Genomic DNA, 16,677 nt, shown 5'->3' with positions numbered 1-16,677 from the left:
AACTAGCATCTTGTGAGTTTGGATGATTCCCTCTGGCTTGTTAACTGTTTGGTGGGGTTTTTTGGGGCCTCTTCAGTTTATAAAATAAAATGGTCAAGGAGTATGGGAGCATTTCTGAAAAGGTCTGTGCTAATGAAGGATAGTAATCTTACTAAGTGGTATCCTTTTGCTGTGTTAATTTTTTCTACCTGTTTGGATTTTTATGCACTAAAAATATTTTTGAAGGGGTATGCTGAAGGCAGTAAGTTCAGGATGGGATACTTCAGATTTTGAAGTTGTCAAGAGATGACGACTGCTGAACTCTCAAGTGTTTGAGAAGTTCTTAGAATACACTGTTAGAACTGAGCTGTGCTTCAGTGATTAAGTGCTAATTAAAAGTGCTTTAGATGTTCTTCTATCATCTGAATTACCAAGGCTAAAAGAACCTGAAGCTGTTGAATCTTTGGATGACATTTAGCTCATTACCAGTTACTTGTGCCAGTGTTTTGAATACAGGAATAAAATGAGCCTTTAAACTCCTTGTTACTGAGAGGCCCCATTTAGAGTGTGAAAAACATCTGTGGAAACATTCAGCTTTAAATTTGCCTCAAATTATTACATAGAAATATATTTGAAACACTCATATTCAAGCACTAGTCCAGAATTTTGCTACTGTGTTTTGTATGTTCAACTAATGTTCAAAAGTGAGTAGTGGAGTTTTGATGTTGTCTTAACCTTGAAGCTGCTGCACTTTCTCTGTTATCTAACAGATCACAAGCAGCTCTTGAATCTACTTTGCTTAGCTGTTTTTAAGTCTTGCATTAAACTCACTGTAGCCATTTCTGAATTGAATTTAGGGCAGTCCATGGGAACAGAGGAAGCAAGTTAAAAATGACTAACCTTACTGGAAAAATTAGGTGTTGTGAGCCTTTGAAACTTTATCTGGGGCAGATACTATTCTTCAATATAAGCATTTTTTGCTTAGTATGTCTATATAGGTTTTAAGCACTGTTAGTTATCTGTTGCATACACTTCACTACTAATGATCACTCTTCTTTTTAACCAGGACAGAGCTTGGGATATGGTTTTGTGAACTATGTGGACCCCAAGGATGCTGAAAAAGCTATCAACACACTGAATGGACTGAGACTTCAAACTAAAACCATAAAAGTATGTAGTGCTAATTGTGATTTAAAGATGCTGAAGTGTTTTGACTCATTGATCATGTGCATGGTTTATTTTCCCCTTCATGTAACTTAAGTATTCTGCTAATGTCAGTAGAATAGACTAGGACTTCACCATACAGCATATGATTAGTCCTTTGTAGTCTGTTTAAAGCTAAAGGTAGATTATGATTATCAAGTGTATAAACTTTCAGTTTTTAATGCATTTTAGATATGAGCTTGAATTGTTTTAACTGAGAAATTGCTTCAGTTGCAGAAATTTGATCTTGCATGTAGTCTGAGTGCTGCAATATGTGCTTCCTCTTTACTTTCTGAAAGATGATGGTATAACTTGTTTGAGATTTCTGTTCTTTTGTGTTCTAACTCCTGCACCTCTTGTTTACTAAATTCGGTTTCTTGCATTTCTAGAAGCAGAAATCTTAGTTACTTTTTCTCATTTACAGTTTTATTCAATTATCAGAAGGGTGAGGATAGTAATTTGAGCAGTTGCTTGGGCTCTGAAATTTGAAAACAGTGGAGTTGAAATGAAATTTATCAGGGAATAGAGACTTTTGAGCATGTTTCACAGGTGCTGTTGCCTGAAGACACCTGTGTTCCAACTACCCCATTATTTCTCATTAAACAGGAGGGTGTACTAGCTGATCACTTGGATAGTGACTGCCCTATAACCAGGGTCATGTTTGAGCTATAATAAAAAGCTCTCCTCTAAAGGTTTGAACTTAAAAAGCAATGCAAAGCCACTTAAAGATCACTGATACAAAAATAAGCTGTCAGTAATTATGGCTAGTATAATTAATTATGGTTAGTTAGTACCTGTTCTGGATTCATAAAATTTAATAAAGTGAATTACTCTGTTTGAAACTTAAATACTGCTTTTTAACAAACCAATGAATTATTGCTAACAATAACAAAAGATGAAAGACATGGATAGGTGCTTTGTTGTGGAAGGCTCCCTGTGTGTTTTGGCAGACTTCTTGCCCACAGGCAGTCTGTCCCATTTTCTACTTTGGGGGAAAATAGAGCAAAGTGACTTTGTGCTCACAGTTCTTTGAAGCTGTCTTGTGGTGGTGGTGAGAGAGGGAATGGGTGTTTGTTCTGGTAGTATTGCTGGTATGCTGTATCTTTATTTTTCCAACCCAAGGCATCAAATGCAAAGTGTAGCTGTCCAGGGTGGTAAGTTGAAAGTTCTGTTGACTATATAGCCAGGCAAATGATGTTGTTACAGAGAATAAAGCCAGGTCTACCAAACCAAAATGATCCCTGAATTCTTAAGCCTCTTTCACCTTGCTAAGTGATTAAAGCAGTTATGTATTTCTGCAACTGAAATTGATAGTAAGAAAGGTCAGGGAGAAAAAAGTGTAAATGGAGTATGCAAATGTAGGCACTGTTGCTTTCCTTTCTTGCTTTCCCAGGACATGGAAGTAGAATTATAGGTTCTAAACAATACCAGACAGTGACTGTTGCAGTGAGACTAAAGATTACATGTAAATTCAGCTAAAAAGTGACATTTGAATTGTCACAAGCTGAACTTATAATACTTTCACCAAAATAAAGAAAATATCTGTTTAGAAGAAAAAAGTATCCATAAATGTTGTTTGTTCACATTACAGGTTAAATTCTGATTCGCATTCAGCCCTGTTTAACTTAAGTAGCATCTTCCAATATTAGAGTACAGGACCTGAAGGGAAAAACTGCTTTATTCCCTTTACTCTTTGGTTTTGGATACAAGCTGGGTTTAAGGCAAAGTTTTCATGACTGGATTCTCCCAAGACACTGTTGAAGAGGATGGGTTTACCTCCTTCCACACTGCAGAAGGGGCAGAGGCTGGGGGGCATCCCTGATACATTTTAAGGCTGAGACATTTGAGCATCAGACAGTTGTTTCTCCTCTTAAAAGATCTAAGATGTCTCTGTGGCAGCAACTTGAAAAGAGACTTACCAAGAGCATCTGCCTTTATGCACAAACCAATAGAAGTTCCCAGCCTACTGTGAATCACTTTGTAACTTATATATTCCTCACATCAGCCTGGAGGCAATACTGAGCAGAGGAAAAGTTGATTCCTGAGGCCTTTGCTGCATCTATGGGCAACATATGGGGTAAAGAGTTGCTTACGAAGTCTCAGTGCCAGGACCTTTGCTACTGCATTTTATAGACCAGTGTTCCTGTTTGTCCAAAGTTGGTACTTCAATTAAAAAAAAAACTGTTTGGCAAACTTAGAATCCAACCTCTAGATTTACTTTCAGCTTTAGAAAAAAGATGTAGTTGAGACTTTTTGTATATATCTTCATATGAAAAATGATGTAATTGCATAGTGTTAGTGAATATTTTGACTTCAAAAGAAAAGAATTGTTTGTTCTCAATATACATTTTTGGAACTTCTGTAGAAATGTTTAGTAGCTCACTGTGTTCATGGTTGAAGGCGTTTGGTTCCTGTTAGTCTATAAAACTGGAAGGAACCTTGTTGGTTATGTGATAGACCCTCACGTTGTAGCTGACCTGAGACCATTCCCACTTAGAGGGAACTGTCTTGATCCTGATGTGTGATGTTCCAGATTGGGGCCATGATGCATACCTCTGATCCACTACTTCTGTACTAGCCTCTTAGTCATTGGTTATGTTTCTCTGATTCCCTAGAAGGGGATGCCACCTGCAGTTTTCTTGAAATGAAATATATGGAAAAGGTGAATCTGCAAAATAACTATTTTTTCCTGTGTAAGTAGTGATACTAAAACCTGTTGCTTGATACCCTTTTAAAAAGAACACCCTGTGGAATGCTTTATGGCATACTTTGAGCCATTATCAGAGTATCTTAAATTTTGTATCTAAACCTCCAAAGCCAATTATAGTAGTCTTGTCTAACCTGGTAGAAGTTGTGTTGCCTTCTGATTTGACCCGTGAGGTGAATATGCATTAATGTTGAAGGCACATCTAAGTGTGTTATGCCTGAACTCATTCTGCTGGGCAGTATAAGTGCTCGTATTAGATGGTGCCCTCTGTGGTGTAGTTTATGGCTTATTTGATATGTAAATAGGTTTATTGCAGGTAGGCTGTGAAGTTTGGGCTTCATTTAATTATGCAACTTTAGGGCAAAAAACAGTTGTATCTTAGAGAAGGAACATATTCTGTGGCTTCTATTCTGGAAAAAGCTGCTGCGGGGAAGCACTTTGGCTCTGTTCTATTTAAAAGCCATTGAAAATATGGGTTTCTGTGCCTGGAGTGATTTTCTTTTTTTCAGCTTATCTACTTGCTTGTCCATGACTCTCTCATTTGAGTTGTCCTGGAAAGATCAGTTCTTCCCAAGTGTGGAGAACTCAGAAAGCAGTGTATAAGAATCACTGTCTTGCACATAATGGTAAGAAAATCAGTGCAGGTTTTGTTGGCTTAGCTTCTGCTTGGGAGAGGGGAGATCCTCTGTGTCTTCCCTCATCTGTGCTCCTGGGAAAACTCCTGAAAAAGAAAAAGGGTGTAGGTAAATTTATTGTGATATCATCTAGATCAGAATACCCTTCAGTGTGGCGTAGAAGACTCCTACATTAACAAAAAAGTGTAGTGAGATTCTCTATCTAGAGAGTGGGCAAACAAATGGCCTGTCCTTGAATGGGCACAGAGCTGTTTAAGATGCTGATCAGAAGGCAGCTTTTACCTATATTATTAAGGTTGCAGAAGAACACAGGAAAAGCTCTTTGGCTTTTCTGTGGATGTTGGACTGCTAGAATGATGCACATGGTCTTCCGTGGACTGCAGCTGCCAAGGGAATGTTGCAGATGTCAGCAATGCCGTGCTCATTCCTCCTTCTCCAGGTGAACTGGGGCTGGGAAGTGTCCTGCTGCCTTGTCCCCAGCTCTCCAGGGAGGGAGGGCTTGAATTGGCAGAGTCTTGGTGTGCAGGAGCTGGCAGATGGATTTCTTGTTAGTGCTGGTGATACATGTATAGATACATATGCAAATACACATTGGAAAGAAAATAGTTTGTCCAGGCTAGAGGCCTAAGAGTTGTCCATTTTTATAAGATAGTATTGATTATTTGACTGTATTTTTACCTACCCTGGTAAGAATTAGTGAAGTATCAGAGTGGTTTCAGTTGCAAGGGACCTTCAAAGCTCGTCTAGTCCACCCTCCTGCCATGAGCGAGAACATCTTCACCTGGATCAGGTTGCTCAGAGCCCCGTCCAGCCTGACCTGAAAGTTCCCAAGGACGGGGTGTCTACCAAGCCTCTGAACAACTTGTTCCGGTATTTTACCACCCTCATTGTAAAACATTTCTTCCTTGTGTCTAGCCTGAATTTCCCCTCTATTAGTTTAAAACCATCACCCCTTGTCCTGTCACAACAGGCCCTGCTACAAAGTCTGTCCCCATCTTTCTTATAGACTCCATTTAGGTAATGGAAGATCCTCCTCTCTTAAATCTCTATTCCCCTGACAGGTGATCATTACTCATGTAAACATCCTAATAGCTCAAAGAATTTAAGAATTATTTTATCTGTAGGTTTTCTTCCCACTCTTCTACAGCTTTACATATATTAAAAAAAATCAGGCTTAGCGTGTAACATTCTGCCAACTTGCTGTTAGAATGGAGTTTAACAAACCCTTTGGCTACAAGCACAGACATCCTACTTTACCATCACCTGGCTAACTACCCTACTGTAGAAAGCTGTGTGATGAGAAGAGCTAGTTATGACTTCAGTAGAAGAGTGAATATTGAACTATCAGCTTAGGAAATGCCCAAAGAAGTGCAGTACAGCAAGGGAAGACATGCAGTGAGGGATATACCATAACTTCATTAGTGTCTTCTGAGGCAGTATGTCCTTAAAACTTGTACAATGAAATGTCACTTGCTGACTTGAACTGCTACTTAAATTTACAGTAAGATTAATTTTAAAGGCATTATCCTCTAACTTAGCTGCTCAAGATCTCTACCCTTATGAACTTCTATGATAGTACTTTTGAAAACACTGTATACTCTTAATGGAAAATAACAATGCTGAAAAAATAAACGTGCTAATTTTATTTCTGAGTTAGTGCAGCAGGTAAAAAAAAAAACCATTGAGGTTGTTCCCATCTTCACTGATTCTTGCAGAGGGGAATTTTGGTTTTGTCACTTTTTGTAGTAATTTTTTCATTAACTGATGTCCCTGGGGAGCAATGAAATATTTGAGTTGTGTAAAAAGTCTATTAAAATACCAGAGGCAATTGAGCTGTGAAGGTGAGAGAAACCTTCTTTTCCTTCCGGAGATTTTTTTTCCCTCTCTTCTGCAGCAATGAAGAACATTGATCTAGGGAGTAGCAAAAGGGGATCCTATTTGGAGGTTTAATTAAAGCTACTGAGTTTTACTGGTGCTATCAATCAGCAAAGATTGAGAGAGGGGGCATAGTGCCAGATCATTTAGTGGTCTTGGCAGGGTAATTAAATACCTCAGGACTGTATTCTTAAGGTAAAATTGAAGTATTCTAGCAGATCTGACACAGAAGAACCAATTTGTCTTGGAACAAAGGTAAAGGTGTTTTTTTCCCTTAAATTTCTGCAGGAGTTACATAAATGGTAATTATACAGTCTTTTAGCTATGTTACCGTTAAAGCTTTGACAGCATTTCCATTTTAAACCCCCTCCCCACCCCACACATGCCTCTTCACCCCCAGGTAAAATTTGTTCTTCACTGAAATTCAAATCCCCTCAGATTTTGTATGTTACTTAACCAGCTTAAGCTGGCTGCTTGTTTTTCGTGTTGCCGAATAATATTTAGAGGAGGATTCACTTCTGAATGCATATTGCTGTCACTTTCTGTAAACCACACTTCAGCCATGCAGTTGTTCATTAATGTCTAATGACTCTGAGGAAAATAATATAGCATATCAGACTTGCACTACAAAATGTGCTAATCTCACCTTCAGCAACTGCATGCCTTGTTTTCCATTTGGAGCACAGATGTGCTGTGTGGCAGCTGATGAGAGCTTCTTGCAGGAGTCTGTCCCTGTGTTCCCTGGTGCAGAGGAACCAATGCAGCAGACCCTAAGGCAGCTGAGCAGGTTTGCAGCCAGAAACCTCAGTGGTGTAGTGAGGTCCTTTCTGAGCCTGCACAGTGGGTTTCTGATGCAGTAATGGAAATGTGAGAAGGGGCCAACAGAACTGTATGGGGTTGAAGGAAGACAGCAAGCATTTCTCAAAAGCCAAGCTCTAAGTAAGTGAAAAAGCCAACAAAAGCGACAAACTGATTGTTACTGCTGAAGCTGGTCATGGATCTTCCTGTCCTCTGCTCTCCCCATGCTATACAAATTCCTTTAAGTAGGATGTGGCTTTCTACATGGTTCCAAAATGCTGCAAATTCCAGGCATGGAGGATCTGAGTTGAAGCTTTTCTGTGTGTGTGGTGTTTTTTTTAATGCAAATAGTTATTTTGTCCATCAGAATGCTTTTGCTACTGTAAACTATGGCTCTACCTATTTTTTGAGATTATGGATGTCTTGAGACAAATTCACCTCTTAAGCTAGTGGCTTTCAAGGTTTTCGACATGTTAATTAAATATTGATCCTGGGTGTCTTTCATCCATGCAGTAATAGTTTTTCCTGAAAGGTCATAAGATATTCCAGTGAAGCGTTAACTTTAAGTGGCAAAGACGACGTGTCTTGTGCATTTCTGTAAGGTGTGTCTGTGGAATGAATAATGCAAGAGAGACCCAAGGGATGTGCTTGCCAGTTTCTGTTAGCAGCAGCTGCTCCCTAGACAAAAACATAGAAGAGCTGAGGTATACTTGTTTCCTTCAGAAGAAGAGAAAACTTGTGGAGATATTCACTTCAACTCTAAAAACAGAGAATTGGGATCTGCTGTTTTGAAATTTTGTTCTGCAAGAGACTACGTCTGTAAGGAGACTTCACTTTATTTCAGTGGAACTTACCTGCAGAGATGTTATTCCATTATTTGGAAAAACTCATGCCTGTGTTTTTTTCCCCAGCTCAAATGAGTAGATTGTGTTTGAGTCTCAGGTGTGGTGTATTTAGCCTACAGATCTCTGGGAATTCATATTTTCTAGATAAAATTATTCTATTTCAAAGTGTTTTGTAAATTACAAATACTGTTACATTGGCTAGTCATACTCATGTGAACTACTATATCCATCAGTAATCTACTTTAAACATGGTGTTTTCTCTGAAGTGTAGCTCATGATCTCCCACCAGTTACTACTTCGTGGCCAGATCAGGTTCTAATTGTGGAGGAAGAACCTGCCAGGTTGTTACATTCATGCCTTAGGTCACAGGACGGATGCAGATACCATGGCTGAGCTCAGGCCTGTGGCTCTGGTGGTAGCTGTCAGAGCTGGCACACCCTGTGAGATGTGGTCTGAAATATCAGAACCTCCTCTTGTGGTGATGCTGAAAGGCTGTTACTTCCATGTCCTCGTTTTGAACGTGTTACCTATTGCAGGGCAGGCTGTAGAAGAAAAGCCTATATGGGGTACACTTAGATATTAAGTTAATCTACATGCATAGTAAAGCTGTGTTGAGTAGCATGTTGTTGTAGTTCCATGGAGTTGAGTCTAAATTGCCTTTATAGGGAGAAGTCTATAGTATTCCTGATTTGCTTTGCCTGCAGAAACAAATGCTGCTGCAGGCTTTACAGCACAGACTTAAACTGGGCACAGCATGTATGTGTTTACCAAGGCAGCCTTCTGTATGCTGGGAAAAGCAGCTTTCTTTGTTTGTTTGAAATGGAACTATCTTTCATTTGAGGGAACACAAACTTGATAAATATACAGCAGTGTACTCTCCTATTTCAGACAACAACCTGTCACTGGCTAGTGACAGCTGAGACCTGGATTCTGCTGTGTGCTGCAGCATCTTGTTACTGGAAATCAAATTAAGAAGAGTTCTTGAGTCGAGGCATCTCATATACTAATTTAAGTGCAAGTTAAGAATGCTTGCCTGACACAATGGTCTCTGAGAACATTGCTAAAACAAAACCAAAGAATTAATGTCCTTGTTTTTATTGTGCTTGCCCAGAGGGCTTACACATTCCTAATGTGTTCTTCCCGGTATAAATCTGTCTGGTTTGTGGGAAGCTTAAGCCACTTTCATGTGCACAGGCTGGGTAGTAACTTATTTTGATTTTTTATTTGTGTTTTTTTTTTCCACTAAACCATTCATTTTTAAAATAACTGGATACTATCCATAAGGCAAACAATGTTTGTTCTAAGCTGTTTACCCTGGAAGTTATTGGGTGTAAATATCTATTGAAACACTGCTTTTAACATTTATAGATTTCAGATTTAGAGATTTGCAAGAGTACCTTAAGTAGAGGTGTTTAGAATTTAATACCACTTCTTTCCTAAAGTTCTTGCTGGTAATACAAGCATTGTTTGCCCTTTATACTAGCAATAAGCTATAAGATTAAAAAAAGATGAACATATGGTGCTGAGTTGTCTGAAGCTAGTAGTAAATAGTAAAAAACTCAAATGTTAATTTGTAGGGACTAGACTTCTATTCTTTTTGGCAGCTTCTTTGTTTAAACTGTTAACTTTCACAGTTTTGACTTAAATTGTAAATCAGTTCATCTTGATGCTAAGAACTGAAATATTAAAGCAATGAAAATACTTGGTGTTACAATGTTTGCATTTCTAGAAACAAATGTCTTTCCTACTTACTGCAGTGGAAAATTCCAGTGAAATAATTTTAAATTGGTGTCTCCAGAGTAGCTGTGTTCAGTATTGTACAGTGTGTGTCGTTATTAAATATTTAAAACTGTAGGCTTTGTGACTGATTCTTGACTTACGTTGTGTTCAGGGGTTTTGACATTGCATAACCTTAACGTTTATCTATCAAATACTCACCTGTTGAAGTAGCTGTAGAAGTAATATTTTAGTACAGCTATTAATTCAGTGCATATGTATATTATTTGAAGAGACTCAATCTAGAACTAATGGCAAGTAGTTACTGAATGAACTAACTGACCAGATACAGGTAAGGAGATGCATCTGGAGAGTCTCTGCTTTAAATGTGTATCATAACTGAAATATGTGGACTTTGACATTAATTAACAGAAACTGTATATGCCATACTCCACGCAAGCTTTTGTATGGGAATTAGTTCCCTTACACCAGTAACATTTTGTGGTGTCCTTGTTTTTCCTCTAGTGATGGTGACTTGCAGTAATTACAGATCTTGTCAAAGGAAGTCAAACTTCAATTGCATTAGGTTTATGAAGTTCTGTATTTCCTTACTTATTTCCTTCCTATTTCTTACCTAGCACTTAGCAAGGTGGCTAGAGATAGTGTTTGGATATTGGTAACAAAGTACTGATTTCAGTTTGTTTTTCCTGTGACTAATCTCCTCAGATTTCAGTATGTGTCAATAATGATACTGGAATAGTCAGTGGGCTACTATTCATGTCAGATAATCTGTGATCAGCCTATATTCTTAGGTGTAAAAAATACCTTGTAAAGATACTTCAAGTGAAACTTGCAATGGTAGCATTTACTGGTTAGAGCTTATTGCTTTCATTTACTTGTTTTTGTTAAACTGTATTCAGTGTAGACCTTCACTGCTCTGTCAGACTCTATTCCAAGTAACGTTTACCAGCTGGGGAATGGGCAGTAGGCATCACTGGGTCAACTGTCGCCATGAAAGAATTCATTCGCATTTGACAGCTGAAAAGTTAAAGGAATTTTGTAGATAGTTTTATATCTTGACAGGTACCACTTCTGTAGCAAAAGGTAAACTTGCAGTAAGCTAGCAAATTTTTTGGTGGATTTTCTCTCTTCTAAGGAGTTTAAAGTGAGTTTATATACTTGATATGTGACAGCATGTGTCCAGCAGTGTGAAATCCCCTTTGGAAGATAGTGTCTTTATTTTTAATTCCTCTAGGAAGCAGTAGGGTGAAAATGACTGTATCAGTGACTTTATACAAAAAGCTTTGTTACCTTCACTTGATTATGTTCTCAGTAGAAGCCCATTTCAAAGAATTTCCTTAGATTTATGTGTTGATGCAGAATCACAGAATGGCTGAGGTTGGTGGCAGCTCTGGAAGGCTCTAGTCCAACCTTCTGCTCAGAACAGGTTCACTATAAGCACGTGATTCAATCCTGTGTCCAGCTGGGTTTTGAATATTTCCAGGGTTAGCTGCTACATTGAGTGACTTCTTCCAATGCTTGAGCACCCTGTACCATGAAAAGGTGTGGAGTTTTTATGAAATGAAATCAATATGGAATTTCCAGATGAACTTTTCTATGTTTCAGTGTGTGCCTATTGCCTCTGAACCTGTCACTTGTTACTACAGGCTCCATCTCCTTTACTCACTTAATCAGATTTCCGTGGCTAAGATCCTGCCGAGCAATTCCTGTGCCATCAGCCTTTTTTTGCAAAAGAGATGCTCTAGTCCCTTTTAGTCACTTTTGTGGCCCTTTACTAGAATCACTCTGGTTGTGCATGTCTGTTTTGCATTTGGGAGCCCAGACCTGCAAACAGCATCCTGGAAGAGTCTTGGCCAGTGAGTGGAGGGGAAGGATCCTTGACCTGCTCTTAATGTTTATACTAATTCAGCTAAGGTAGCTGTTTGCCATCTTTTTTCACAAGGGTACATTCTGCTGGCTCATGATCAGCTTGGTGTCTACCAGGACTCCGTGGTTCTCTGCTAAGCTGCTTTTCAGCCAGTTGGCTTCCAGCATATACTGGTACATGGGGTTTTTCTTCCCTGAGAGGGAGACCCTGCTTTTCCTGTTGAAATTTTTTGAGGTTCCTATTTGCCCAGTTACCCAGCCTGCTGAGATACCTCTGGCTGGTGGCACAGCCCTCTGGCCTGTCAGCCACTCCTCAGAGTTTGGTATCATCTGTGAAGTTTCAGGGTACAGTCTTCCCTATCATCCAGGTCACTAGTGAAGATACTAAGCAGTGTCAGGTTCAGTATCAACAGAGGCCAGTGGCTAGCCTTAAGCTGGACTTGATGCCACTGATAGTGAGGCACTGAACCTGGCAGTTAAGCCAGTTTTCAGTCTATGTCACTATCCCATTTCTCTAGTGGTTATCTGGTACATACTTGAGTACATGTTGGTGTATGTAATGTGAACTTTGTGAGGATACTGTGGGAGAGAAATGTCAAGTCTTAATAAAGTTGAGATAAACAATATATATCCACTGTTTTCTGCTCATGTCATTGCAGAAGACTTAAAAGTTGGTCAGATGTGATTTCCCCTTTATAAATCCATACTGACTGCTTCCATTTACTTTCTTGTCATTCATGTGACTGGAGGCGATTTTAATGATTAGTTGCTCAATTGCCTTCCCAGGGATTCAGTTGAGGCTGACTGACCTATAATTGGCAGGAAGCAAGCGAGTTTCTTGCTGCTTTTGAAGATGGATGGTACTTAATTTCACTCTTCAGAAACCTCCCATGTTCCCCCATGACTTTTCAAAGACAACCAGGAGTTACCTTGCAAGGCATCCATCAGCTCCCTCAGCAGCTATGAGTGCAGCCTTTCAGGGCCCATGGACATTTTTCTGTCCAGTTTAAATAATCCTCAGTGTGAATACCCCTCCACTGAGGGTAAGGATTCTTTGTTCCAGATTTCCTAATGTCTTGTGGGCCTGGGATCCCTGAAGATCAATTCTACTGGTAAAGACTGAGGCAAGGAGAATTCTAAGTATCATGTCCTTTTCTATGTCCCTGTTCAGCAGCTTCTGTGCCCTGTTCAGCAGTGGTACCACGTTCTTACTGTTGCTGCCAATATATGTTGCTTACAGTCTTACTGTTGCTGCCAATATATTTGTACAGATCTTTTTTGTTGCCCTTCAGATCTCTTGCCAAGTTCAAATCCAGGTGAGCTTTACCTTTCCTAACCTCATCTGTGCAGGAGTGGGCACCATTTACATATTCATTCTTTTACATCCTGTACAGTTGGTTTCTGTGTTGGAGTTCAATCGCTTGTTTATCCAGGCATACCCCCAGACACCTTTGCTTGATTTCTTGCTTGCTAGGACAGACCTTTGGCTTCAAGGTGATCCTTCAGTCACTGGAGATGCTGAGCAGGGACATCAGCATAGTTTTTAGACCTATAAAGCTGTTCTGTTAGCTTGCCTTGTAAGAAACGTGGTATCCATGCCTACACTCCTGGGCTCTGCTAATAACCAGGGATGTCCATCAAGGTGATGTAGGGGTAAGGGAGAATTTTAATCTTATTCTACTGAACTTAAATGTGAATCAGGCAGACCCTGTCAATTAGTTATTTGGGTTCTATCCTACTTCAGTGTCACCAACCAGGAGGGAAAGAAGTTTCAGGCATTAAGCATTGCCTCGCAGATCACTTATTTGACTTAAGGTTTTTCTCGGCTATTTGTGTAGGTCCTCCCTTTATAAGAATGAAACTCTCTTATTTTGGCTTACATCGTACTTCCTCAGTTTTATTCTATCGAGTGTGTCAAATCAGAATTACTTTGACAGTTAGCAATGGGTAGCTGGGTGGAAAGTCCAGTTACTGCATTAGGTTGCTTAGAAAATTGAACAATTTTGTTGATCAACACCTATAGAAGTACTTTTGGAGTCAAGTCTGGATAGTTTGGAGGTCTTGGGAAACAGTAGCTCCATCAAGTATGACTTGGGGTTTTGGGAAGCCTTTGGTATCTTCTGTTTACACAGACTTCTTTTATCCTCTTTGAAAGGAGTTTGTGAGGCTTACTTTCTGCAATCTCTGTTCTGAGTGCTTGCAAGCATGCAGGTGTAGAAAACAGCTTGGTAATAGGTATTTATGTGAGTTCAAAGATGACATGAAGTCCACAATAACTCAATCCTCAGCAAACCATGAGGGTTGACCAGCAGTTGCATAGTTTATTGTTAAATATAAAGTCGCTGTTTTTTTCCTTCCCTAGCTGATGCTCATTCCCAGGTACTCTGACTTTTCTCCAGAGAACCTGACCACACATCTACAGAAAAAACTTGTCTGACAGCTTAAATAAGACTGGATAGAACAGTTTTCAGTGTATCTCAATTCCATAGAGAATTGAAAACCGACAGATAAAACTGAGGTGGGCCAGTGATATACGCTGCTATACGTCAGTCTTTTAGTTTATCTATAAGTAGTGCCTGCTCTCCCCTGCTTTCGTTTATGTCAGACTTAACATTAGTAACAGTCCACACAATGGACTTTGTTCCTATGCTCCCCTACCATGTAGAGTTCAATTTGAGAGGGTGTAAGGACTCTTCTTTTTGGAGGAGGGAAGAAAAAGAAGAAAAAAAAAAAAAACACACCATCTTAACTGTTCAGAACTGCTTGTTTTTGATAATTCAGGATTTTGTCTAGTCTTTTCCCTCAGGCAGTCTGTCTGTGGCCTTGGGTTGTCTTAAGGTCATCCTGCCAAGTATGACATGAGGCTTTTATTTTAAAGATGTTGGTAGCCAACTGGGCACATTAGGCAAGTTCTTTCATTTCTTAGATGTATTTTTGTACCTTTTAGGTAGCCATCATTGTCCTTGCTGCTTTTTTGGCTGAATGCAGGCAATGTTTTCCTGCTTCTGATGCAGCTTTGCTCTCAAACTCTCTGTCCGCCTGGGAATATTGTAGGTATATACTTTTGCCTGTAGAAGAGTAGGAAAATGGCTCAAGATCTAGAAGCTCTTCTTTCAAATATGCATGTATGTACTGTGATTGACTGTACAGAATAAAAATTTGATTTCAGACAAAGTTGCAAGTTCAGGGCTTTGTCTACGCAGCTCTATAATGGTAGCAGATTGACTACTTAAAGAAAACTTTTTTGTAAAAGCTTTCATGTTAAACCCTTCAGCATAGAACTGGTGAAATCAGTCGCTTGAGCCAACTGAGTCTGAATCTGCCATATAGCTGGTAGCTGAAGTCCGATTCCTCTTTGTCTGACTTGCAAGACTGTACTCTGCCCTTGTCATTTTTGTAGTTCTGCTGGTACTTGTCCATGATGTTGCAAATACTCATCTAAAGAAAGGGCATGGTTAAACAAAATCAGCAAAATAAGAGTAGAGTCTCTCTTTTCCTTTCTTTCTCTGGAAGAACTAATGGTGCTGATGTGATTTGGACTTCAGTATTGAATGTACTCTAGTAAGCTTTAAGAAATCAGAATTATATATTTGCCTTTGGTGGAAGACATGTTAAATTCCTCATCTAACTTTTGAAAGTCTTTTGGGAATTAAGTATTCTGTCATGTGCAGGAACACAACTGCTGTTCTTATAACATCAGGTATCCTGTTTCAAGTAGTTTACAATATTCCATCATTGCTGTAATTTAAAGTGGTACTGCATAGTATATTGATGAATTAATTACTTATGCTGCAAAATGGCTATGTCCTTGTTAGGAAAGACAAGCCAACAAGGTGAGGTGGTAGAGTTGCCCTTTACATTAAGAAACAGCTACAGTGTATTGGGTACTGTCCAGGCATGGATGAGGAGCGAGTTGAGTCTGTGGATGAGAATTAAGGGGCAGGCTGGCAGGGGTGATACTGTTGTGGGTGTCTATTACAGGCCACCAGATCAGGGTGAGGAAGTTGATGAAGCTTTCTACAGACAGCTGAGAGCAGCCTCACAGTCACAGGCCCTGGTTGTTGTGGGGGATTTTAACTTCCCTGATGTTTGCTGGAAGGACTGCTCAGCCAGACACAGTCTAGGAGGTTCCTCCAGTGCCTTGAGGATAACTTTCTGATGTAAATGGTGGAGGAGCCGACCAGGAGAGTTGCACTGCTGGACCTCATCCTCACTAACAAGGAGGGTCTGGTTGCAGCGATAGAGGCCGAGGGCTGACCTTGGCTGAAGTGACCATGAGATGGTGGAGTTCAGGATCTCAGGTGACAGGAACAGAATGCCAAGCAGAATTGAAACCCTGGACTTCAGTAGGGCAAACTTTGGCCTTTTCAAGCAATTGCTAGGGGAAATCCTGTGGGAAAGGGTACTTGAAGGTAAAGGGGCCCAAGATAGTTGGTAAGTGTTCAGGGGCTGCTGCTTCCAAGCTCAAGATCAGAGCATCCCACATGTAGGAAGTCAAGGAAGGGAGCCAGGAGACCTGTGTGGTTAAACTGGGAACTGCGGGGCAAACTCAAGTGGAAGAGGAGAGTTTACACATCATGGAAGGAGGGTCTGGCCACTTGGGATTCACAGTAGACTCCTGCCATGACAGCTCTGTTTCAGTTGTTGTTGTTTTGCTTTCAGAGGAGTCTTAAGGGTCTGCTGATCTCCCTGGAAATGAGGCAGGGGGAGGATTTGAAAATAAATGTCAAAGGATTGGGCAAAAGATACATTTTTGGAGTTAAGTTCCAACTGCCCAGAGTTGCCTGAGGGAGGGTTGCAGGGAGGAAAGGAAAGGAGATAAACCTGACCACTTCTTGAAGCTTCTTTTACCTTTACATTTTGTACAGTAAAAAACCCAAATAAAGTATTTTGTCCTGTTCCAGGATAAACCACTTGTACAGCCTTCAGTGGGAGGTACTGAACTCTTCAAAATGCTGATTCTGTAGCATGTGTTGAAGGACTGAAGAGTCTAATTGACAGTTTTAATGAAATATTTGTGACTGATACTTTG

At 39.9% G+C, this 16,677-nt stretch overlaps 1 protein-coding gene across 21 annotated transcripts in view; it reads left to right on the top strand.

The window, feature by feature from the left end:
• Positions 1–16,677, top strand: part of ELAVL2 (ELAV like RNA binding protein 2) — a 96,083-nt gene that overhangs the window by 66,522 nt on the left and 12,884 nt on the right. For all 21 annotated transcript variants that reach the window (XM_071802119.1, XM_071802115.1, XM_071802114.1 and 18 more), the window contains one exon: positions 1,046–1,149. In XM_071802119.1, the coding sequence (XP_071658220.1) occupies positions 1,046–1,149 (104 nt within the window). The remainder of the gene's footprint in view (positions 1–1,045; positions 1,150–16,677) is intronic.

This window comes from Patagioenas fasciata, chromosome Z (genome assembly GCF_037038585.1).
Source record: "Patagioenas fasciata isolate bPatFas1 chromosome Z, bPatFas1.hap1, whole genome shotgun sequence".
NCBI lineage: Eukaryota > Metazoa > Chordata > Aves > Columbiformes > Columbidae > Patagioenas > Patagioenas fasciata.
The sequence above is the reverse complement of the archived record's forward strand: the minus strand, read 5'-3'. Positions and strand labels throughout refer to the sequence as shown.